A 26144-nucleotide genomic window follows, 5' to 3' on the forward strand; every position below is an offset into this window, starting at 1 on the left:
ACTGACCTCTTTTGCGCCCACTAGAAGCAGCGTAGTCTTTCAGTCCTATTTGCACAGTGCTGGCAGACAACCACAAAGGCCAAAATAAGCTGTACACATCAAACCTTTATGATTTATCAATGCTTCAGCAGATCACTACCTGTCCATTGTACAAACTGTCTTCTTCATGTATAGATTCAAAGTATGCTATTTATTTTTTATGACAGTGCCCTAATAAGGTCAGAATCCATTTGGGGCCATCTCATGTGCTTGCAGACCTCCTCCTTTTAAGAGGCCTACTTCACACTCCTTTTAAGAACTTTTCTTTGCAGAAAAATCCCTTGCTATCTGAGATCATAGAATGGTTTAGGTTGAAAGGGACCTTAAAGATCATATAGTTTCAACCGCCCTGCTATGGGCAGGGACACCTCTCATTAGACCAGGTTACTCAAAGCCCCATCCAACCTGGACTTGAACGCCTCCAGGGATGGGGAATCCACAACTTCCCTGGGCAATTTGTTCCAGTGCCTCACCACCCTCAAAGTGAAAAATTTCTTCATTATATCTAATCTAAATCTACCCTCTTCCAGTTTGAAGCCATTCCCCCTTGTCCTATCACTATACGTCCTTGTAAAAAGTCCCTCTCCAGCTTTCTTGTAGACCCCCTTCACATACTGGAAGGCCGCTATAAGGTCTCCCTAGACCTTCTCTTCTCAGACCCCAGAGTCTTCTCTTCTCCAAACTGAACAACCCCAACTATCTCAGCCTGTCTTCACACAACAGGTGCTCCAGCCCTCTGATCATCTTTGTGGCCCTCCTCTGGACCCGCTCTAACAAGTCCAAATCCTTCTTGTGCTGAGGACTCCAGAGCTGGACACAGTATTCCAGGTGAGGTCTCACCAGAGCGGGCAGAATCACCTCCCTCAATCTGCTGGCCACACTTCTTTTGATGCAGCCCAGGATGTGGCTGGCTTTCTGGGCTGCAAGCGCACATTCCTGTCTCATGTTGAACTTCTCATCAACCAATAACCTCAAGTCCTTCTCCTCAGGGCTGTTCTCAATCCATTTTCCACACAGGCTGTACTTGTGCTTGGGATTGCTGTGATACACATGCAGGACCTTGCACTTGACCTTGTTGATCTTCATGAGGTTCACACAGGCCCACCTCTCAAGCCTGATCAGGTCCCTCTGGATGGCATCCCTTCCCTCCAGCAGGTCAATCGTGCCACGCAGCTTGGTGTCATTGGCAAACTTGCTGAGGGTGCAAGTTGGAGATGCTGGTTACCAGATTGCCTGTTAGCTGCCTCCTGTACTATGCTCTTCAGAACCTTCTTTTTTGCTGGGTCAAGCTGCAAAACTTTGCAGGAAATTTCCCAATTGCCTCCAGGCCATCTGGGCAACCAAGACCTACACAACGGCTGCGGTGAGGTGATAGGAAGAATTCTCTTGGCCTTCTGCCAGCTATTCATAGCCCAACTTTGCTGACACATACCAAAGATTGGTATGCTGACTGCAGAAGGGTGCTCCCTGTTCTTGGTAACATCCAGAGGAAACATCTTCCAGTCACTTTATATTCACTTTATATTCCTCTTTCCCACTTTTTTCTCTCCTAGGTACTTCCTCTTTAGAAGCCTCATCACCTCCCAAATACACAGCTCACCTTGTTCACTTTTTCTCCATTGATCCTGGGCTTGTTGACTTAATAGCCTTACTTCATATTTATGGCGTAACTGCCCTGGTGATGTCTCCCTTGGAAATCAGCTTGATAAAACTAGTACCCGTTTTTTCTTATCTAGTATCCCACCTTTTATGTGCTACCTGGCTAATGGCACTGCGTATCGTGGTGAGCCACCTGCATACAATACTCTCCTGTTGCATATGTGTTGCATCCTGAAATCCCTCAGATTGGTATGTTTTACTAGTAGTGGCACAGGTAAGGATGAGCCATCTGAGTTAATGTCTTAACAGGATGGGACTGGGTGTCGCCAGAATCTAAACAAGCATAGTGACTGAGGCTGTTGAATGACCCATGCGTGGGTAGTTGGAACAGGAAAACTGAACTCAGTTTTATGGGAAGTGGTCATCTAGGTCAGAGTCCGAGACAGGGAGATGATGATATTCAAAGAAAACAGGAAGGGCCATACATTGCTATGTGACTGGCCCTGCATTTTTCCAAAAAGAGGAGAGGGGGAAAGAAAAGTGATACCACAAATCCTACCCAGAGAGAGAGTCATTTCTGCTTGTTTACAGAAAAAAAGATGAACATTGAGTAGTGGCATAAGGTATAAAACACAATAGTAAAGAAGGTGTAGATAGTGCTGAACTTACTTATAGTTCAACGTGGGATGGTTGGGTACACAAACAAAGCAAAAGAAAAAGGGGACCATTACAATTCAGAGGGGAAGATTACAATGAAAAGGAGACCAGCTGCAGAAATGTACACTATGCGTGAAAAATTTCTTAGGGGACACGAAGAAATACAAAGTAACAAATGAAGTAAGACAAGACAAAAGCAGACTAGAAAATGAGGAAGAGTAAGCAGTGGTCTTGTACAGATGGGAAAAAGATGGACAGGAAGGTTAGGTCAATTAGGGAAAGACAGATTTGCCAACCATTAAAGGGAAGAGAGAAGAAATACAGGAGTTGACAGAATGCTTTCTGTCCAGAGAATTTAGTGAGAGGCAGGGACAAAAGTGCTTGGAACAAGCAGTTCTGTTAGCAGTTTAGGCAGGCCACGTGGGCAATGAGGACTGGGACCTGCAGTTATGCTCTGGGCAGTGGAAGAGCAGGACAGTGTGAATGAGAAGCAGAGAACCAGGAATAATTGCCCCTCAGCTGTATGTAGGGGTTGACAAGGAATACTATTGGGCAGAGGGTAGAGTGTCCCAGCAGCAGGAGGTGGGCTGGAGCCTTCGTGGGAGTGTTAGCAGGTCTCAGAGCAGAAGGAGAGGAGCTTTTATGGGAGCATTAGTGGGTCTCAGAGCAGAAGAAGACACCCTGAGAGAGGATATTGGTGCAGGTGATGGAGGGAAGGAGAAAATGGGGTATGTGAGAATGGGAAGGAAGGGATTGGGGAAGTGGGTGTGCAGGATGGTGGTGAAGGCACAGTCACTGAGACCAGGCAGAGGTCTTACGGCAGCTTGGCAACCGGGGCTGTGAGAGGAGGAGACTGGCTACATGGGCAGGGGTGGCTGGCTATAGGGTGGATGAAGCAGGGTCTTGCATTGCCCCCTGTTTCCCCAACACCTAGAGCTCCATCCCAATGTCCCCCACTCACCCAGGAGGGCCCTGTCTCCCTTCCCCATCCTACCTCACCACACAGCCCACCTGACCCAAGTCCCAAACCTCCCCCTCTCCTCCTCTTTCATCATTTCTCCCCTCTGCTGCCGGATCCCCACTTCCAAGAGGGATGGAGAGAGGGAGAGGAGTGGTTGGAGGAGGTTTTGTTCTTGGGTCAGAGATGGTTAGTTTTAGCCAGGTAAGGGGTTTTTGTTTGTTTGTTTGTTTGGGGGGGGGTTGATTGGTTTATAAGGCGCTGTTCAGAGCCCTAAAACTATTACCAAGGTACATCCCATTCTTTCTCGGCCTGTGATGCTGCCATAACCTTCTTTCACAGCCAGGGTACATAATGAGTTTTCATCCTTTTTGGATTCCAAAGCTGTTTTCCCAGTAAATCAGGAGTTAGTGCGTGCCAACTCTTCAGTTGTGACAGAAAGATGATTCACAGAGCCATGTAGTGAACCAGATCAGGGTTAAAAATGATTTTTTTTTTTTGCCTGGGGTTTGGTCACAGGCAAACTGTTGTGTTAAGTCAATTGAGAACGTATCCCAGAGGTGCGAGTCAGGGAGGAGAGGAAGACTTAAGCCACTATGGTGACCAAAACAAGGTATGCAACCATAACCTAAGTAATGTTTGTCTCTTTTTCAGGCATTAAAATCTGCACAGACTTCATCAACTATCAATCAAGTCACTGCCTTCTTTCCAGGTTCCACATTCTTTATTTCACTTGATCCCAAACTACTGTGTATCAAGCCAAGTTTTGCACAGAAGCTTAGGGCATAGATGAAAGGAAATAGGATGCATCCAACACAGCAGGGAAGAGGAGAGCCAGAGCAATGAAGTTTTCCTTATGGAAGCAGAAAACTCAGATTATTGGTTGCAGAGCCAGGGCATTCTAGTAGGAAGCCTTCTTTGACACATCTGTGGAAAGAAAGAGCAAGAAAAGGCACAGTGCCTGATGAATAGTTAGGAAGATATCTAAGGACCAAGAGATCTTAGGGGATGAGTTGCAATATCTTTTTGTCATTGACATAGGCATTTCCAGTTGCATCCAGATTCGGGATGCTGTGAGGACTGCACATATGAGGAGTGTATGGAAATGGAATAAAAATAGATCCTTTTAACCTTCTATGGTATGTTCAAGCCTTGGCGTGCATTGAGATTTTACCCGGACTAGAAACCGTGCCCACAACTATTACAGTAGATCCCAATTCAACCTGCAGTCCAAGAAGGCTCTACAGCACATGATGAAATTAAATACAGAGCAGAGGTGGGCTGCTTTGCTTGCTTACCACCAGACTTCTGCTCTGTTTCAGCTGTTCCCACCTTGGAAGCCTGTTAACACTAACCTGAACTGCAAGGGAAAACATATTCTCTTGCTGTGCGGTCATCTGTAGAAACAAAAGAGAAAGGTTGGTGAGCTGCAGAACTGCATGATGCCAAGCTTCTTTCTCTTTAACACAACCATCCCATTACCTCAATTTTTTATTCTTCAGACTGTGAATGCAGGAACAGAAAAATGTTTACAGTGGGTCAGACCAATGGTCTGTCTCCCCAACACATCTCTCATACAGCTGTAAAAGACCCTCTTATGCATTGTGGTAACTTCTCATGCAAGGACATATTTCTAAACAGAGAACTTTTCAGTAGTGTGTCCCGATAGCCTTGGGTTTTTACTGATAATGAGCATTTTCATGTCAGATAACAATTTTTAAATTGTATGTACTAAGCACAAAAATTCTTGTACAGGATGGAACAGCAAAGAGAGAGCATATTAGATGATAATATTTAGTTCTGTGAATACTGGGTTAAGAAGTCTCCTCCTCTTCTTCACGTGGTGTGGAAAGGAGAACAAGAATGGAATTCAGTATACAACAGCTTATGGTGTCGCTTTCTAAATCTCCAGTGGTAGTTTTCCCATTTTGTTCTCAAATTTTTATTTTTATTTTTTTTAATAATTCTTAATATTCCATCTGCTGGCTTGGCTCATACTAAGCATGAAATAATCAGAGACTCAAAATGACTCCAAGATCTCTCTTCTGTGTGCCGATGGTTTATTTAGAGCTTTAAAGGGTAAGAAATCATTTTCCTATTATCCTCTGAGACACAGTAGGATTATTACACTATACGTGAAAAGCATAGAACTAAATTCTACCTTCTGATGGATCAGGGTGGCAGTACGTAACACTGATTTTAAAAAATTCCTAAACATTTTCAAGAGAGTAAATTGACAGAGAAGCTTTCTTTCCACAGAGAGGAAGCTTAAAGCTAGAGTAAGTAAAAAACCAGTCACTTTGAACACACATACACCACAACATAATCATAGTGCCAGGCAGTCTCATCTCAAGAACAGAAAGCAAGTGACTCTGCTACTTGAAAGTAAAAGTATTGTGCAGAGGAAACCCAAGCTTGGAGTTGCAGGAGGAAGTGCACTGGAATAAGGGAAATAAAGGGATAAGGGGCAGAGAGAGAACTGTATCTGAGTGGGGGTTATAATAGTTACTCTTTGCCTATGCCAGTGAAATCTAACCTGGTTTATAGTAGTCATAGACGTGCACTACTGCTGCTTTCAGGTTCTGCACTTCAACATCTTGTTCCACTGAGATGTTAAGCTTCAGAGATGTTTTACCCAGCTGGAGAGAAGAATAGAAGTGAGCAGCAATGCACTGACCACCTCAAAGTCACCTACGTACCAACTTTATTCCCTCTGCATCAGAGATCTCTTTCTCATCTTTCCAGGTTCTTCCACCCTCTTCCTCTTTTGACAAAATTCTAGCCTGCTTGACCAGCCTAGAGATTTATATTTTTGGTCTCTGAGAGTCCCAACACAAAGTACTGCAGTGGCTACTACTTGAATGGGCAGCTCCCTGTGGTCTTCCTCTTACCTCTTCCAAGTAGATTGTGACTTTGTCTGGGTTTATCTCTGTCTTTTTCACCAGGGGTATCTTCTCCAGCTGTATAGCAAGATAGGAGATGAGCTTGGTTAGCACCAGCTAATTGGCCTTCCCAAGTTTCGTATTTGTCAGTGAACCATTGCTGACTAAAGCACTTAGCCTGGTTAAGGGAAGACCTGCATTCCCCAAATATAACAATGTTGAGATTTGTTGGGAGCTCACAAAGCCTTAGAAAAGATTTTTTTCAGCATTGGAACAAGTGTCCTTGAGCTGCATTCCTTTTTTCAGCACTTGTAGCAAAGGGAAAAATGGTTAGTAGGAGAATATGATGGAGCTTCACGGCTGTTTCCTGGAACACTGAAGCATGTCATCGAACAACTCTATGGGATTCAATGCTGGTTTATGGAATAACTCTACAAATGACACTGTCAACATTGAAGGGTCTCAGTGCACCCCAGATCGTTCTAACGAGGTATTTTTCAGCTCCTCTCTAACCTCTTGCCACATAGGTGATCCTCACTACTGAACATGAAAAACTGCACAATCAGTTCTGCAAGTGGAAAGTTGCCTTGTGAAATAGCCCACTATATCTGTACTTGCTTAGTTTAGTTAACTTGTAGTAAGAAAATCTCATAGTAGCTACCATTCCCCAGCAGTTCTTAGAGGTTTGGATATTTCTGGCTGAGCTACATCTGGAAAATAGATTTTCATATCTTCAAGGGAAGGCCAGAGGAAAAAGTCTTACCTTTTTCACAGATCTCTTCAGAGGAATGAACCCTGATAACATCTCCACCTCCACCAGGGCCATGTTACTGGTCTCACGGTCCCCTACATAACTGAAAAAAAGGCAGGAGAAAAGCACATTAGATGTGGAAGGCATCACAGCATTTCTAGGAGATACTAGTGGACACTTCCAAATTCTGGCCTGCTCTACAGTGATGTGAAAACTCAGCAGCTTGTCTAGCTAATGGGAGAAAGGGAAAAAATATCCCCCCATCTACTTGCTCAGCATGCAGACAGATTTTGTAGCAAATGTATTATGGTTAATGTCTGTGCTGCCCTCTACAACAGGTGGAAGTGATCTTTGATGTTACAGATTGAGAGTGTCAACGTTGGCGTCATTCTCTTTCAGGACAGTAGGTCATGGAGAATATGGACCAAGACAGTCATCCAAGAGAGATGCAGGCAAGTGAACTGTGGACAGGGAGTGGAGTTTCTGCTGTCTGGTTTCAGCAGAGGTTCACACTGCAGGAAAATGCACCTTGGGGCTGGTTCAGCCCAGGCTGCTGAGTGTCCACCCAGGGGGGAGCTCTGGCTCTTGGGAATGCTGCCTAGTGCTCTGAGGGCTGCTGAGCTGCTCCATCCTGACTGAGATAGTTGCTGTGGTTCTGCCAGTCTCTTCCCAGGCTTCCCCAGACCTTAATTCTCCATTCAGAATCTCTTTGGAATCTATGGAAAAGATGACAGTGTGCCCCTATGTCTTCATAGACAGAAGGTTTTTACAGGGTTCTGGTCGTGCTACTGGGGCTCCCACTTCTTTCCACTGAAGAAAGAACCTCAAGGGATCTCATACCTGACAGACACATGGATGTCAAGCTGTTTCCTGACACCATTACATTCTCTTGGTACTGTTTCCACATCCAGGACAAAGACCTCTTCTGGTTTTGATGGTGGGGTGTTATAATACAAAGTGGTCTGGTGGGGGAGAAAACATCTCTGTGAAGTTCCCCGGAGCTTCCCTATATGAGCCAAAGGTCTATCTGTGCCTCCAGCTTCTAACAGATTGGTAAGCAGTGGCTAACACAGTTGGCCCCAGCTGTGCTTTCTGTTCAGACATGATGTGTTTAGCACATAGCATCAGATACATCTGCCAAATGTAACCCTCAACATGGAGGCTCAGCTATCTATGACCCAAGGCCTCACTCAGTATAACATTGTCTCAGTCTTTCTGAAAAAAAAAAATATTGTTAAGGTGTGAGAAAGTACATTAGCTAAAAGCCTGCCCACAAGGAGGAAGAAGTGTAACTGTTAACTGTTGACATGATAATAGTAGTTCCAGGTCTTAACAGGAAAAATACTAACAAAACAAGCATAAAACTCTTAAGAAAGAAAGAGCAGAGAATCAGAAGAGGACAACTTAGCAAGAGGGATGATCACACTCCTCCAAAGAGCAGCATAGGCCAATCTTTCTCCACCTGCCTGGTGACTTACTGTCTGGCCAGCAGGTACTCATCAGATGTCTCATGCTTATTGACTATATTCAAGTGTATCCAAGTAGTATGAGTCCTAGATATCTCCTACAGGCATTAGCAATAAATAATTGTTGTGTCCTCTTGTCTATACACTGCTTATAGATTCTCTGTGAACATCATAAGAGGTGGCTGAACAGAAGTGACCCAGTGAGGGAGGTTTTCACAGGGAGTGACTTGATCCTGCAGTTCTTTGCCGCATGAATGGCTCATAAGCAGACCTCTATCAAAGCTGTCTGAAAAATAAGATGTATTCTCCCTATGGACCAGTTGTGTTAGAGTACTGGGATAAGATGACTTTGGTCCTATATTACTCCCCACCTCTGCATATGATAAACAACCCAAGAATATTATGTCAGAATATATACAGTGTTCAGCTCCTGAAGCAGTGACATCAGCAACATATGTTTGATATAGAAGCAGGTAGTGTTCTGTATCTCATCGCTCCTGACTTCAGATCTACCGATCTCTTAACAATTACATGGTTCTGTAGCTTGGAATAGCAAAGCTGAGACATTTCTGAGAAGATACCAGAGATAGTTGCAATAAAACCGTGTCAACAGAGTATACCTGAGCTCCTTTTAAGTTTGACATGATTCTGCCTAGATAGCCAAATCCTACTCAGAATTTGAGGCTATAGTGCCTCCTTAGAACCAAACCTCATTTGAAAAGTCAGTGGCAAAACCTGATAGCTCTGTTCCTTATATATACTCACCTGTACATAGACACAGCCACTGCCAGTCACCTGCACTGTGTACAGCCCTGGGACTGCAAGGAGAGATGCCTGATGCAGGACCAACTTGTTGTTCCTGTGCACATGGAACCGCAGTGGCGAAGTCTCCTTGCCTTTCACTGTCACCTTTACATCTTCGATCTCCTGAGGAATCAGGGCTGCATATTGAGCCAGGGCTTGCAGGCTAACAACTGTGTCCTGAAGGTAGAGAGAGAGATTCACTTTGCTGCGGAGCAATGTGGTACGAGATCTGGCACACTAAGTCAGGCACTGCAGGAAGAACCACACATCTCATGGCCCTGATTCACACTTTTACACAAGCCGGGTCTATGCCACTATGCCAAATCCTACTCAGAATTTGAGGCTATAGTGCCTCTTAAGTGCACAGGCAGCAGGATTACTTCTGTTATCTGGAAAGGGTGGCTTCTGAGCCCTGTGGTTAGGAGTGCCAGGACCTCGGTAATCCCAATTACACCACATAGAAGAAGAGTCTCCCTGTGTCATTCCCATTCCTCAGCAGAGCTCAGGTATGTCTGTCTGCAAAAGGATGGATCTAGAGTGACGTGCATATGAGAGATGTGCACATCACTTTACGCACAGTGTTTCTTTTCTTCCCCCATGACTTTCCCCAGCTTGTTACCTGTGTGGAAGCAAATCCACCAAAAGCATTTCTTTGTCCACTGAGCCAGTGCACAAGCTTGCTCACTGAGGCTTCATTGAATGTCAAGTCTGGTTTGGAGACATGAGCCAGGAGGATGTAGGCTGCTGTCTCAATTATAGAAGAAGAAGATCCTTCACTACTGGAACATGATGTCAGGAGCTCTGCCGATGCGGGGGGAAACATAGAATCATAGAATCATAGAATCATAGGGTTGGAAGGGACCTCTGGAGATCATCTAGTCCAACCCCCCTGCCAGAGCAGAGACAACTTAGAGCAGGTTGCACAGGAACGCGTCCAGGTGGGTTTTGAATGTCTGCAGAGTGGGAGACTCCACCACCTCCCTGGGCAGCCTGTTCCAGTGCTCTGCCACCCTCAAGGTAAAGAAGTTCCTCCTCATGTTTAGGTAGAACTTCCTATACTCAAGTTTGTGCCTGTTACCTCTTGTCCTGTCACTGGGCACCACCGAAAAGAGCCTGGCCCCATCCTCCTGGCACCCACCCTTTAAGTATTTATAAGCATGGATCAGGTCCCCCCTCAACCATCTTTTTTCCAGACTAAAGAGACCCAATTCCCTCAGTCTTTCTTCACAAGAGAGGTGTTCCAGTCCCCTAATCATCTTGGTAGCCCTATGCTGCACCCTCTCCAGCAGTTCCCTGTCCTTCTTGAGCTGGGGAGCCCAGAACTGGACACAGTACTCCAGGTGCAGCCTCACCAGGGCAGAGTAGAGAGGGAGGATGACCTCCCTTGACCTGCTGGCCACACTCTTCTTGATGCACCCCAGGATGCCATTGGCCTTCTTGGCTACAAGGGCACATTGCTGGCTCATGGTCATCTTGTTGTCCACCAGGACTCCTAGGTCTCTTTCCACAGAGCTGCTCTCCAGCAGGTCAGCCCCCAACCTGTACTGCTGCATGGGGTTATTCCTCCCCAGGTGCAGTACCCTACACTTGCCCTTAGTGAATTTCATAAAATCCCTCTCCGCCCAACTCTCCAGACTGCCCAGGTCTCTCTGTATGGCAGCACAGCCTTCTGGTGTGTCAGCCACCCCTCCCAGCTTTGTATCATCAGCAAACTTGCTGATTGTGCACTCTATCCTCTCATCCAAGTCGTTGATGAATATATTGAACAGGACTGGACCTAGTACTGACCCCTGGGGAACACCACTCATCACTGACCTCCAGCTAGACTCTGCACCCCTAACCACAACCCTCTGAGCTCTGTCTTGCAACCGGTTTTCTATCCACCTTACTGTGCATTCATCTAACCCTCTCTTCCTAAGCTTCCCTATGAGGATGCTGTGGGAGACTGTGTCAAAAGCCTTGCTGAATTCAAGGTAGACCACATCTACCGCTCTTCCTTCATCTATCCATCCAGTCACACCATCATAGAAGGTTATCAGATTAGTCAGGCATGATTTCCCCTTGGTGAATCCATGCTGAGTACTTCTGATAGCCTTCTCTTCCTCCGCGTGCCTTAAGATGACGCCCAGAACAAGCTGTTCCATCATCTTTCCAGGGATGGAGGTGAGGCTGACCGGCCTGTAGTTCCCCCGGTCCTCCTTCTTGCCCTTTTTGAAGACCGGAGTGACACTGGCTTTCCTCCAGTCCTCAGGCACCTCACCTTTTCTCCAGGACCTTTCAAAGATGGTGGAGAGTGGCCCAGCAATGACCTCTGCCAGCTCCCTCAGCACTCTCGGGTGCATCCCATCAGGGCCCATGGACTTGTGAATATCTAATTGACCTAACTGGTCCCTCACTTGATCCTCCTCAACCCAGGGGAAGTCTTCCTCTTTCCCCGTTACTTTCTCCAAGGCCTGGGACTCCTGAGGGCTCGGCTGGGTAATAAAGACTGATGCAAAGAAGGCATTCAATAACTCCGCCTTCTCCGCATCCTCTGTCACCATGGCTCCTGTCTCATTCAACAGTGGGCCCACAGCTTCTCTGGTCATCCTTTTGCCTCCAATATACCTGAAGAAGCCCTTCCTGTTGAGCTTGACATCCCTTGCCAGGTTTAGTTCCAAGGTGGCCTTGGCTTTCCTTGTTTCATCCCTGCACACTCTGGCAGCATTCTTGTAATCTTCCCAAGAGGTTAGGCCATTCTTCCACTGAGTGTAAACTTCCTTCTTCCACTTGAGCTTGTTCATAAGCTCCCTGCTCAACCAGGCAGGCCTCCTGCGTCCCTTCGCCTATTTCTTGCTCTTCGGGATGCACCGATCCTGAGCTTGGAGGAAGTGGTCTTTGAATACCCATCAGCTTTCTTGAGCCCCTTTGCCTTCCAGAGCTCTAGTCCACGGGATCTCCCCAAGCAGTTTCTTGAAGAGATCAAAGTTAGCCCTCCTGAAGTCTAAGGTTGTGATTTAGTGGAAGAGAAGAGCAGTAGATCCCTGTGAACATCAGCTTTTCCTGCCCTGGTACCCCTTGAGGACTGCCAGTTCCCTGTACTCCATCAGAAATGCCTGTGCCTTTCTGGGGCACCTCAGAGTGCAGAAGCAAATCCCTTCTGCTGTTTTTGTACTCTGAAGGTCCAGCCATCTATGATAGGCTCCCTTTCTTCCTTGGAAAACACAGAGAGATCCAGGCCCCAAATCCTCAACCGGTTCCTCTAGGAAACATGTTCCTCTAGAAATTGACTCTGAACAGAGGCTTTGTGTTTAAAGTAACAGTCCTAGTCTTATTCAGCTCTGTGTGTATTCAAAGCTATGTCCCCACATGACAGCATTTTTGCTGTTTCTTCGTTTCTGCATTTACCTAGTCTAACAAGGCTCCCTGTGCTGAAAAGCTCTATGGCTCATTTCCGGTCAGTTGTATCTATTGTCCAAGAATTGGTCACGCTTTGAGGGAGAATTGCTGGCAGGTTACCAGAGGAGCAAGACTACCCAACTTGTTGTGTTGTCATCCTCACTATGTAGTGCATAGGCTAGGACAATTTAAGCTAGAGCTGGGCTCCCACCTATGGTCCAAGCTCACAAGCATCTGAGTCTGGATGAATGTTTTGCTGTAGTGAGAGTAGGGGGCTAATCAAAATTCAGCTAAGAATTTAGCTTAATTGTGCAAGTGTAGACATCTTCTGCAATGGTACAAATGTGAAAACCTGAAATGCTTTTAAATTCGAAGTCAGTTTTCAGAACAAACCTTCACTTTTAAAATAAGAATCACAAAATCATTTGTCTGCATAAAACCGGCATAAAGACTTTAGAGTTTAGCTGAGGGACTCCATGGACTGGCATTACTTCATTGTTTATCACTAGGGGACATTTTTACATGAGGGATTTGTGATTTGTTACCTCCAAGGTGACGTAAGCAGAACAATGTTTTTTCATGAATTAGTAGAAGGTGTCTTGGAGATGCAGTTAGAGATGACCTACAGATTAACCTTGATCCTTTAAAAAGCACCAAACTCCTGTTTGAGATCCAACTGTAATCCTGTTAGTGAGGCTAACAGAATCCCAGCCACCGGGCCATGGAAGGTGTCTCTAGCCAGCAGAAGATAATCCTCTCAGGCAGAGATTCTCCAGCAGGCAAACTGGCTGCAGCTGGTGGCTGCAGTCACACCCTCAGACTCAGTAGGCAGAACACAGACACTTTTAAACATGTAGGATGACACCTTTCTCTTATTTGCAATTCCATTGTTCTTGCCAAGTCATTGCTAACTATTATCTGTGGAAGCCGGAGCCAAAGAAAACTATCACTTGACCCATAGGCAGTTTGTGGTGCTCCATGCCCTAGGGCTTTAAGGGGACATTTTCCAACGTGCTTGGTAAATTAGAAGCATCAGACTGACTGTCAGGACGTCAATGAGGATGTGCTCCAGTCACTTGTTCCATATGGACTTTCTCAGAGGCAGCTCTGAAAAAGTATTACACTCAGTGTGTGCAATTCTACTCCTCCCAGTTTGTCCACCAGCCACCCTGCGAAGCCAGCTGGGCAGCTTGAGTGGCTATGCAGTGAATTGCTTCAGTAGCTGGCCAGGCTGAAAAATCCCCTCTCCCTTTTTTCTTCTGTGTTATTTTTCAGTCGCCACCATACTGCCAGACGAATAGATGTGGGGAAGAATTAATTTAAACAAAATGAGGTAATATTGTGACCAAGTGTTCAACCATAGGCTTAGGTGCTTTGAAAGCCCCACCTGGCATCCTCATTCAGGATAGAAGTCTAGTTTTTTCAAGTTAAAGAGACAAAAGGAAGAACTAAGCTCAGCAGCTCAACAAAAAAGATGCATCCACCTAAGGGCCCTGAGCAGTAATGGGGAAGCAGTCAAAAGGTTTGAATTTTGCAAGTGAATGCCCTGACCAACAGCTGAATACACATGGTGAGGCAAGTTTCCTCTGCAAGATCTCCTGTACTATGTGTGAATTGCTGAAGAATGATGGGAGCACCACAACCCAAGTAAGTACTCTGACCGCACAAATTAAGTATGGATCACTTCTGCTGCTTTTGATTAGAAACTGTTTCCTGGGTCTGAGAAAACAAGAGACTTTCACAGCTTCAATAAATTACCATTTTCTGACACAAAAGCCAATCGTAGAGTACTTAAATTTCCCAAACTACTGCAATTAAATCCTACAGATATCAGGCCTTACACACAGTCGTTATCTCTAGAACATCTAGAAATCTTCTAAACAGCAACAACCTACCAGTTTCCTTCTCTAGCATATTCAGGAGCTGCTCTCTCATCTCTGTGTCCTTAGTCAGTGTGAAGACATAAGCCATCATGGCCTTGACGTAGAGGCTTGTCTTATCAAGTGTTATATTCTTGAGGCAACGTAAGGCATTATCCAGCATGGTGTCCTGAGAAAGGAATCCAAACCCAGTGAATTTCCTCTGACCACTTTTTGTTGTGAAAGTCTATTCCCAACCCCCAAGCATCCCAGCTACATCCTTGATGTATTTAACTGCTAGCATCTCTTTCAGGGCTGTGGAACATGAAATAGAGCCGAGAAAGCATCACTCACTGTGGGTGGAAAATAAAGATGTGACTGGATGGATCGCTGGGACAGGGGATTGTTAATATGATGGAGAATTCAGCTGTAGGAAGTGTCTGATAACACACTGGCTCAGAACTCTCAGACCTGCATACTGTGGGTCTCGACTCCCGAGGGGATATGGTGTTGTTTTCAGAACTGTATGAGTAACACTGGAATATCGGCCCATCCTGGCTAGAACAGTCTACATTCAACTTGAAGATCACTGCTTCTATTTCAGGTCTGAAGGAGGGGAGGTTGCACACCTGAAAGGTGGTAATTTTTTCTCCTCTAGCTATATTGGTCAGTTTAATGAAAACTATTGCCTCTCCCTGCAAGCCCTGAGCCATTTTCAGAGGCAATTGTTTCCCCTGAGATCAGTTGGGAATGGCAGATGGTCTGCTTTGTCGCAAATCATTTGCCGCATTTACATTAAGAACTCCTTACCCAAGTTAAAAAATTCCTGTTGAGGTTATCGTGTACAAATGTGGGACGTGACAGAACTTTTCACCAACTCAAGCTGGGTACTCCCTGAAACTACAGACCTGGGGAGGAATGAAGGATGCAGCATACTCCCAAGCCCTGCAAGAATTTGGATGTGACTTACATTCTTCTCCAGATGGAGCTCCACCAGTGTAGCCGCGATATAGGCTGTTAACGAGATTGTATCATCCACACCACCCTGCAAGTCACACAGACAGACATCAGAAAGGGACAAACCCTATCATTGCTTGCCTGTCATAGTATAGCCACGGAAACTACCTATGGATGTCATACCTGAGAGTACATTACCACGTCTTTGGGCATTCTTGGACATGTGGGGACTGAAGGAAAGCAATCCAGGCTCACTTACTGAATATCATGAAAGTCTGATGGTAAGGGCAGCCTCAGAGCCACATTGTGCATGCAGCCTAGGCGTGCCTTCTCATAGAGGGCAGGAAGCAAATTGTTAAGCTATGCTTTTTATTAAATATGTTACAATTTGACATAAGAACAAAGTTTTTATGATGCAGGGTTTGCATACAAGAAGCAATGCAAGCTTACATAAAATTCAACTGACTGTGAGAAGCTACAAGTTAATATGGGTAAACAGGCTCACAGGACCCTCTTCCCATGAGAGGACATTCATTCTTGGGGAAGTTCTGCTTGCGTCCTCAGACAGGAGACAAGACTACATCTAAAATGAGGGGGGAAATTTGGACTGAGATGCTGAGAAGCATCATTCTCACTATATAAGAAATTTTGAAGTGAAAGGGGGGGGGGGGGCAAGGGGGGGGTCAAAACCTGTTCAAAAAGCTTCTGTACAAATAGAAAGCCCAAGCTGAGAAATTAAAGCCAGACAAGGATGATCAGTCTACTTGTACACTCTGGTTTTATTTTGTACTGCATACAAATTTTAAGGAAAAAAAGTGTAAGCCTTTGCTCCGCCAAAATAGCAGCCTGCTTTCTTTCATAAACTTGCCTTGTATTTAATACAGGTAATTTTGCAATCCATCCAGTCTGGATTATTCTTTCCTTTACAAAGACAATGAACCCAAGTATTGCCATACTTGCATGCAGTACCTGAGTACTAGGGCATGTTCCCCAAGAGTTTGGTGCATTTCCAGCTACACTGCAGGGACCATTTTGTGGATGTCAGGCTTCAGGAGAAGTCATATTTGGTGGGCAGTGGAGGGACAACTGTATCTTCAGATAATTCCATCTGGAATACCTGGAGAATACTGTGCATCGCAAGGCATGAGAAGAGGGAGAATCCAGCCAGGATATTCTAGACAAGCACTAAAATATAAAAATATTTTTCACTGTGCCCTTGAAGTGCCTTGGCCATGGTGCCTTTTGGCTAGAGTAAAAATGAAGAAAGCCTAGCAGAGATTAAAACCTCATATGGAGGAAATGCCTGCTGGTTTAGGCCACACTTTTTCATTCTGCTCTGGAAAGCTGCCTTGTCTGTGCTAGGCCTTGGGGACATTGCTTTGTACTAGTGTGCACAGTGGAAGAGCCTGGGGAAGCGACCCTGTGCCCCACGCTGTGGTTCCTCCCACTCCCATTTCTGGCAGCCATACCTTCAAGTCATTGTTGAAGAGCTTCCCCACACTCTGGAAGCAGCCACTGGGCAGCTGGTGCTTCTGCAGCCAGAGCAGAGCGCTATGCACATGGTCCTTATTGATGTAAATGTGAGAGCTGGCTTGTCCAAAGGACCTGGCCACAAAAGCTGTCAGCCTGTGAACAGAGCACAAAGGAATCCCATGTCACAGACAGGAGATGCGGCATCAAGGACAATAGGTTTACGATGACAGTACCAACTCTGGTCACTCACCATGTGTTGCCCTGGTTGTCAGCTTTCCCAAAGGCGCTGTAGGAGCCATCATCATGTCTGTAGAGTAGCTGGCGCTGGTAACCTATGAAGACAGGTGCCAGGACACAACTTTCAGTGCAAGGACCTGTAGCGTCTCAAACTGTATCCTTGCTGTGGTAAGAAGGCTTCACAGCAAGAGACTTCACCAGACCCTACAGTCAGAGACATTGAGGCAAACCTACCACCCCACAATTCCTCATACATCCAACAGCATCAGCGTGACAAGAAGCAGTTGCACAGCATCACCAAAGCGCACCAAGTGCTCTACATTACTGGAACTTCTATATGTCAGAACCGTGGGTATCAGCCCTGCTGGTTTTGCAGAATGGTGACTTGCTCAGCCACCTCATGTCTCCCCGTGCCCCAGGGAACCCTCATGGGCACCTTGCTGTGAATGAAAAGAGCTGTAGGAGTGAGGAGGAAGGCTTTTCCTTGAGTGGACCAATATGAAACCCTGTTTGTTTTTCAGCACTGCAGCTAGCTCTGTCGGGACTCAAGAAAGTACTTTTTATGGGATGTACAGAAAGCGACAAGGCCACGTCTTTAAGCTCGGAGGGCAGAATGCTGCCCACATCTGTTTGGTCTTCCTCCACCCTCCACACTGCCTTACTGCATACCCTCCACCTCACTCCTCTGCTGCCGCCATTGTCTTGGGTCGCCCACCCTCTCCCAGATATCTGTCCCAACTCGCAGTACAAGAGAGAAAGAGAGAATGAGGGAGTAAAACGCTGTCCATGGGAGGCTGCTGAGCTTGCAATGTGGCAGGATGAGGAGACCGGCAGGCTGGAACGTGAGGCACATTGCAAAATGAGACACAGACAATAGCACCGTATTAAATTCAGATTATATTGCACAGAGCTGACATGCTCCCACAATATGTGTCCTAAAACACACAAAAGCACTAGCTACCAAACCCCTATCTATCTCCAAAGGCCACTCTTTATTCCAATTAATAACAGGTGATGCCCTGTTTCCACAAGGGACTTCTGTCTCCCTTGGACTGGTAAGGTAACAAACCACAGGCATCACATAATGATGGAGATCATTAATTATCCACACCCTTCTCAGAAAAGCAGACTTAACACTTCAGTAACAGGCAGAGACAGAAGTTCCGCTTCTTCAGAAACATACTTTTCCTTCCATGAGGCATTTCCCTTATTGTCTGTGATATCTTCCTTTGTCACAGCTCTGGCATTGCTCCCACTCCTGCCCTGCACCTCCCCACCAGACCAGTGCCCTGCACTCTTAATTTATAGCACCTTCATTTTGCAGCAGAAGGAAGAAAGGCGATGTTTACCTATTCTCAGGAATTTCAGTGCTGTATCTTCAATTTCTGGATCCAGTTGTCTAGTCTTATTCAAGTACTGGAGTATGAAGATGTTTGGTGCAAACTGAACCATGTTCTGTTCCCCACAGCCAAAGGGCAGATCTAGCAGCTGGTCTAAATTTTGAAGTGCTGGGCCCATGATGTCCCCTTAAGTTTGAGGCCAGGAGAAAAGAAAAGCACGGACATTCAGCAGTATGAAATGAAGGGACTGCTGCCTTCTCTAAACTCTACTGGGATCCTGAAAAAGAGCCATCCCTTCACTGAATGGAGATGATTAAGATTTCTGCTGACCTCTCCTGGATTAGTTCAGCACAGAAAGGGAAGATGTCATGGTTCTGGGAGGAGGGAGGGAATGCAAAGATGAGGGGTTCTGAAGAAAGGTGAAGAAAGCTGTCATTCCTGAGTAGGTATCAAAGAAGGAAAAGAATTATAGAGGTAAATCAGGTGGAAATCTGCAGGGATGGCAGTGACAGACGTCAGAGGACATATCCTGCCACTTGGGGATCACTCAGGATCATTCCTTATGAGAGGAATAAATATTGAAGAAGATTACTTGATCCACACTTCTGAGGCCGACATCACACCGATTACAGTTTATCTCATGAGGAACTGGGTCAATGCATCATTCAGGCCAAAGCATTGTGGAGCTCTTCCCACGGGGGACCCAAGAGCAGGGAAAGCCTTTCTCACCAATCACGGAGAAAGTGGCTCGGCCAGATCCCTCCAGCATTTCTGCAGGCAGAGTCAGGGAGAATTCTTCAGAGACTGTGTTATCTGAGGAAGGCAGAACCCAGAAATTTATCCCATGGAGGCAGTATCACACACAGGTGTAACATCCCAAGGGACCCGGGTGAGGCCCAGTATGACATTGAGTCGCAGCAGCCGAGGCTTGCAAACAAATGCCTCAGTACAGGAAACTTTGCCAGGTAGAAGACAGACGTAGAAAAACTATAGTGGTTGTCCTCCCAGGCAGCGCTGGTGCCACCAGTACTTGCTCTCTGACAAATTCACCCCACATCTGGGTATTTGCAGTAGCGGTGTCCCTTCCATACTGCTGTCATAATCATAGAATCACAGAATGGCTTAGGTTGGAAGGGACCTTAAAGATCATCTAGTTCCAACCCCCCTGCCATGGGCAGGGACACCTCCCACTAGACCAGGTTGCCCAAGGACCCATCCAGCCTGGACTTGAACACCTCCAGGGGTGGAGCTTCCACAACTTCTCTGGGCAATCTGTTCCAGTGCCTTATTACTCTCAAAGCGAAATATTTCTTCCTAATATCTATTCTAAATCTACCTTCTTCCAGCTTGAAGCCATTCCCCCTCATCCTATCACTACATACCCATGTAAAAAGTCCTTCCCCAGCTCTCCTGTAGGCCCCGTTTAGGTACTGGAAGGCTGCTATAAGGTCTCCTCAGAGCCTTCTCTTCACCGGGCTGAACAACCCCAACTCTCTCAGCCTGTCCTCACAGCAGAATCAAGAACAGTCAGGGATTTTTGTCCCATACCTGCAGCACAGAGAAAGGCGTTTTGGGTCTTCTCTTGTAGGACACCCCCTGGCTGCAGATGGAGATAGAATAGTTTAGATAGGGAAGGCAGGAAAGGTAGTCACCGTTCCTCAGCAGACCTCTCTGCTTCCAAGAAGGGCATAACTTCCTCTTAGCATCTTGTTAACTGCCTCAGGGGGTGACCTACTGTCGCCAGGTGTTCTCTACTCTGGGGTGTGACTAACCTTCACAAGCAGAGGTTTTATCACTGTGTCTCTCTTTCCTTGCAAGGGTGTCACAGCAATCCTGTTATCACACAGATCGTGCGAATCTTCTGCCACGCTGCTCACAGTGACATTCACTTTGCCTGCAAGGAGCACAGGGTACATCGCTGAGCACTTGCAGCAGACAGCCATACCTGTGGGCATCGGGACCAGACCTGCAGAGGCAGGCAAATCCCACCCCTCCTCTTGCTAGCTGCCACACATCCCTCTGTTCAACCTCACCCAGCCTGGTGGCTGTCACATTCCACTCAAAGGTTTTCGCTTCGTTGGTACAGAGGCAGCTGGTGAACTGGCAGCCTGGACAGGCATCCACCTTTAGTTCTGGGGTCTCTGTGAGGGTGGCGTGCACCTGAGTGTGGTGGGGTATGCAAGCACACATTGGCATAGTGTTAGTACCAGGCACTGCACAAAGGAGCAAACACCATGGGTCATGAAGTGCAAGACTGTGCTTCATGGCCCAAATGCCGGTATCTAGGGCTCCTGAGAAGCTCATAGCTTGCCTTTGGGCTCAAGCTTTTGCTCCAACAGAGGCCATGTGATTCAAGGAATTCTCACCTGGATACAGTCCTTGAGGTAGTTGAAGACAGTGGCTTTTAGGCTGAAAGTCTCTCCTTGGATCACAGAGTACGGCAGTGACAGATCTACAAAGAAAGGCTGGAACACCCTGAGAGTGGTCAGAGGAGAGAACCCAAAGCCAGTATCAGCAACACAGAAGGTGTTCGCATTCCATTCTGTGATGGTGTCAGGTACAGTAACTTGGAGAGATGCTTGCCCCTCGTCCCTACAGCAGGAAGAGAGTGAGAACTTGCTCAGAAGCAGTCAGAAGTCTCCAGATGTCTCACTGGGGAAGGCGGGTAGAAGCTGTTACCAACCCGACGGAGACCAAATCCCAAATCCAGGTCTCTGGGAAATGTGTCCGTGGTTTTGGCTTCTTCGTGTTTTCAGAGTGAGGTGGAGATTCACCATGGCTAACACGGTTTTCTGCAGAAAAGCAAGTGATACCTCAGAAAACAGCATATGTAGCTACAGGTGAAATTAGTTCTTCATTCACAGGCAATCTAACACAAACTATAAATGCTTTGTGACACAGAACAAGAGTGGACAGGGTTGTCATTTCAGTGAGAATCTGACACGGTGTCTGTATCTTTGGGGAACACAGCTTTAGGGAGACAGAGATGGATGGAGTTTACCCCGACACGCAGTCTGACAGGTCCAGACCAGAAAGTTTGATCTGGATCCAGAGGGAGAGAGCATGCTCGAATGGAGCTGCAGGCTTTTAAATAATCTGTGACAGCGCTGGTGGAGAGCATACTGCATTTTCTGTGAAGAGCGCAGAACACAGTGACAGCCAACAAATCACAGAGACTTGAGCTTTTATATGTGATTTTTAAATCAGGTCCACTGAACTGGACACAAGTTTTGTTCCTCTCATACGCAAACAAGAGATACAGCAGGATGGAAGTCAGCTGTCTCAGCTGCAGGCTGGCCAGAACTGGGAGAAGAGTCCCTCAGTCAAGGAGATGGACATGTCCGTTCCTTACCAACAGCACTGTCTTTTCCAGAATACATCTTTTTCTCAAAGTCTGGTCGCATACACGAAACTGGTTTCTTGATTCTAGTATTGGTTAATATTTTCATGCGCAATTTCTGGGAAAAGAGTGAAGAGAGTAAATCAATGATAAATAAAAGGGAACATGGAATGTTGAAAATATCTCATGATAGCAGGTATCATAAGGGGGCTGGTGGAAGTTGAAACAGTAAAATGCTGCTTTTTTATATACATACACATATGCATAGACTTACAGGCTCAGACTCTGGGCAATGCATGAGGAATGGAAACCAGCTTGTTGGAAATACTGGGGGCGATTATTACTTCTCATAAACGTACATTCCAACAAGATTTGTCCTTCACGTGCCTGACTCTAACAATGAGCCAGAATCAAACACCATATACACCATGAAAAATTTAAAAGAAAAAATAATTAAGCTTTAAATCTCTGCACAATTTTAGAATGGAAAGATCTGACTGGCTGGGCACACACAACTGTTCTTACACAGGTTAATACCAGTCCTGGCTTTGAAAACTGATGGGGAACTCAGTCACAACTTAGTACAGATTCTGCTTTTGTCTGAATTAGACTGAGACCCTCAAGGCCTGTGATTCACAAGGTGGAAATATTGGACTGAATGCACACTCATGTGCATGGACCGAAAAGAAGACATCATCATACTGAAAGAATGCATTTGATCCTGTGAGCCATCCTTGCTTTGATTTAATGATCTGCAAGTCTCTGATAACTTTTCTACTTTCTTGAAGTGCCAGAACCCTTCATGGAGAGTAGAGGCCCTCATCCTTTCTGTGGAGGCTGTTCATGCTTGTGGATTTAGTCGTACGTTACATGACAGTCATCTGTTACAGGATCACTAATAACTGAGGTATAGTGGGAATTCCTTTAACTAGCATCCGACATAGTCTAGGAGTAAGCATCTGGAAGACAGCAAAGTACCATGCCTTTGCGGGGAATCAGGTCTGTGTTTGTAAGCTACAGTTCTGTCAGCCTGAGAAGCCCATGCAACTCAGACCCCATTTTGGGTTGTTTTCGGTGTGTTATTACCCTCTTCTCCTATTTTGAGATGATTTTACTTGCATATATTCTTTTAAACAGCATTCTGTCAGAAGCAGTGCCGCTTGAGTTTCTGTTAGCAGGCATATTGTTATTCTTTTTCTGGCTATTATGCTTGTCAGCAGACTAGCTTATGTTGTCATTTGTCCTGAGAGTTACTTTTAAGGCCAAATTGTGAAGGACTGTTTTTTATTAAAAATGCTTTGAGGAGAAGAAAGAAGAGACTCGATGAAATACAGAGTAAAGAATTTTGGAAATAATGTAATAGCCAAACAGCAAAAGGTCAAAATATGGTAAGGTGCTCAGGTCTTACTGGGATACTCTTGCCACTCACCCTTTGTACATATGGTAGCCTAAACTGAGTTTGTTCATTTTTACAGTGTCCTTCTCTAATCAGGTGGTTTGCACTATGCTTACTCATAAGTTTCATCTTTCCCCGTAGTCCCCAAATGAGTGTGGCTACACTGAAGAACCAGGCACTTGTAGCAATGAAAGTCAGGGCAGCTGAAGTTTGCTAAGAGTAAATTCTTGTCGGCATTCAGGATGGCATACTGGCAACCACTGGCTCAGGAGAATCTTGGTGCAATTGCAGAGGCTCACCTTAAACAGATTAAAGACATCGCCATCACTTTGGTACCACGGTGCTCCCATCCAAGTCTTTTTGTGGAGACTGGAATGCTGGGGCAGACAAGGGTATGCCTCAAAGTCTTCCAAGTGATAAGGGAACCCTCGTCCTCCAATTGTAAAGCTGTCATCAAAGACCTCCTCAAACAGCTGCAAAATAGAGGTCTTCATAAGGAGCTGGCCAACAAGCACGTGTATGGGTCAAATATTTGGACTGTAGCCCTCTGTTATACTTTGTAAAGCTTTGCAGTTGAGAAAGTTGGCACTGGCCCAGCTTATGCGGAAGGACATGAAGCCCAAGGAGCGGGTGTAGGCAAGTCACTTTTTGTCTGCAGACTTTCACCTCTGGCAGCTCAAGCCTTTTAACTCTAAGGTGCAAGATTAGGATAAAAACACATGATTCAGTCTGAGCACAAGGCATTGACATATCTGACTTACACATTTAATGATTACTACTTTATATGCCTGTTAGTAGATGATGCAAGTGCTCTGCCTTAGAACAGCATTCCTGTAAAATGGAACATGAGAATGACACTGTGGGTTCTATCTACAGGTGCAGCAAGTACCCTGGGTTTGGCGAGGCTTCTTTGTAACGGTTTGGCCTGCTATTAACTTAACTTACAACTTTGCATGAGGTATATACATGTGTATTATCTCTGGTATGCATTGCGCAATTATGTTAGGATTTTCAATTCTTGCAGTATTTTTGTTCTAAGTCTTAAATTAATTCCTCTGAAACACACAGCTCCTTTAAGGTGAGTTCCTTCAGCCCTTCTAGATTCTCAGAATGCACTTGGGTGCCAGCAAAATCCTAACCACTTTTCACCAGCTGCTGCGTGTACTGGGTGCTGTTCTCTAGCTACTGTTTTCTAAAGAACTGCTCAGGTGCTCAGCATCTGTCATGGTTATGATTCAGCAATGTTTGGGGCAGAGGGATAGGAGGACCCTACTGGGGCAAAATTCAGTTTCAAAGGTTTAGCCTCACTGCTTGGTGGAAGATGGAAGAGCAGAGAGACAGGTGGATGTGAGGAAAGCTGCAAAGCACTGACCCTCCAAGTGGAAAGCACCAGCATCTCTCTGAAGCTGCTCTCCCCACCTACCCCTGCAGTGCCGTGCAGCGTCCACCATTCCCCAGGAGGAAGACCACAGTGCAGGACTGATGCATGAGGAACATAAGCACCACATAACTGCTTAGAAGAGGCCAAAGAGGGGGAATGTCAGGGCAGCCACCTAACACTGCAGCCGTGTCCTGGGACAGACTATGGGCTTCCTCCCAGCTGTGCATGGAGACAGAAAGCAGGCAGACACTAGAGGCTTGGTCATGGCAGGCTGCACTCACTGTTTTTGCCGTTAGGGTATTGTTCTCCTTCAGGAGGACACTCTTGTCAACAGCTTGGACAGAGCACAGGGACCCTGGAGCTGCCTTGAGTTCCAGACTGACTTTTGACCCTGGGACCTCCTCCTTGCGTGAGAAATCCAGTGCCACCTGTAAAAGAAGACAGGTTCAGGGGGATTAGCATCGGAGAGTGGGACCCTGTGACTCTTAGCTGTCCGAGCAGCAGAGGGAAAGACAGAGAACAAGGTAGGGAAGGAGCCTGAGAGAGGCCCTTCTGGAAACCCATTGGGAAGTTTCCTGGGGCTGCAGTGTGTACAGCCCAGCCAGAATTCCCCTACCACCATATGTCCACCACCCCCTGATCCACAGCTACCACAGGGAGCTAAGCAGGTAGGCTTTTCTTTTGTGTTAGGGAGAGCATGGGGGACAGTGTGTTTCCAAGTCAGTCATGGGGAATGGAGGGAGAAAACAGAGTTCAAAGGGAGCCTTGGGGAAGGCTTGCCAGTCGGTGTGTGGGAGGGCAGGACAAGGAATTCAGGGAAGAAGGAGGTTACCTGTTTTTTTTTTTTTCCCAGCCAAAAATACTGGGCATCTGGTTTGGCACGTATCCAGCTCACATCACTTGGCTGAGGATAAAACAGGACCGGGAACTGCAGCAGGCCACAGAACATCTATGATGCTATCACAGTCCTTGTGTTTCTACTCACCCTGTGTCTAAAGCACTTTTCTACTTCAAACTCTTCCACATCAGCCACCACCTCTCCATCCAAGAAGACTGCATACAGTAGAAGGTTGATGTCAGGCAGGAAGTCATTGCCAATAGTCAGAGTCAGTGAGAAGGAGCCCTGCAGATCTGCACAAGATAGCAGCAGGGAAGAGGGGGAAAGCATTCAATTGAGTCAGCTCATTGGGGCAGAACACACAATAAGAATCAAAAGAGAGAATTTAATAATTTCTACCTGTAGATAAGAACATCCCACACAGCCACTGATAAAGATTAACGATAAACCCGGGATAGTGGCCACTCCTCTGGCTCAAAGTTGGCAAAAATCTTCTTCCCTACTGCACCTTAGGTAAACAGGCAAGCTACACAAATTTTGTATCTTCTCCAAAGATACAAGCTAGCAGTAAAGTCATAAGCTTGGATATTAGATCAATTAGACAAGGCAGGAGAACAACAGTCACCTAGAAGGACACTAAACTGATATGAGAGGAGATTGTGTTGGTCTAATGAGGTGGCCCACCAGTAAGAACCCAGTTTAATAGCTCCCACCTATGGATAAGAATAACACTTGCAGAGATTGTCACTGGATAACGTTCACACTTTTCTGGGATGTGATATGAGGCAC

The 26144-nt window shown here is 46.0% G+C and overlaps 1 protein-coding gene across 1 annotated transcript in view; it reads right to left on the reverse strand.

Annotated features, from left to right (window-relative positions):
- The window catches only part of LOC309671874 (alpha-2-macroglobulin-like protein 1), a gene marked incomplete at both ends in the record, with an annotated part of 44147 nt that overhangs the window by 4917 nt on the left and 13086 nt on the right, over positions 1-26144 (reverse strand). The window contains 22 exons of the mRNA XM_082483182.1: positions 4609-4650; positions 5790-5892; positions 6145-6213; positions 6899-6989; positions 7727-7848; positions 9118-9333; positions 9776-9957; positions 14430-14583; positions 15364-15438; positions 16820-16976; positions 17074-17155; positions 18410-18586; positions 19130-19213; positions 19949-20000; positions 20173-20294; positions 20434-20560; positions 20767-20992; positions 21084-21192; positions 21753-21858; positions 23436-23609; positions 24799-24945; positions 25503-25648. Coding sequence (XP_082339308.1) covers positions 4609-4650; positions 5790-5892; positions 6145-6213; positions 6899-6989; positions 7727-7848; positions 9118-9333; positions 9776-9957; positions 14430-14583; positions 15364-15438; positions 16820-16976; positions 17074-17155; positions 18410-18586; positions 19130-19213; positions 19949-20000; positions 20173-20294; positions 20434-20560; positions 20767-20992; positions 21084-21192; positions 21753-21858; positions 23436-23609; positions 24799-24945; positions 25503-25648 — 2763 coding nt within the window. The remainder of the gene's footprint in view (positions 1-4608; positions 4651-5789; positions 5893-6144; positions 6214-6898; positions 6990-7726; positions 7849-9117; positions 9334-9775; positions 9958-14429; positions 14584-15363; positions 15439-16819; positions 16977-17073; positions 17156-18409; positions 18587-19129; positions 19214-19948; positions 20001-20172; positions 20295-20433; positions 20561-20766; positions 20993-21083; positions 21193-21752; positions 21859-23435; positions 23610-24798; positions 24946-25502; positions 25649-26144) is intronic.

This window comes from Vanellus vanellus (genome assembly GCF_965231255.1).
Source record: "Vanellus vanellus genome assembly, chromosome: 1".
NCBI classification, from domain to species: Eukaryota; Metazoa; Chordata; class Aves; order Charadriiformes; family Charadriidae; genus Vanellus; species Vanellus vanellus.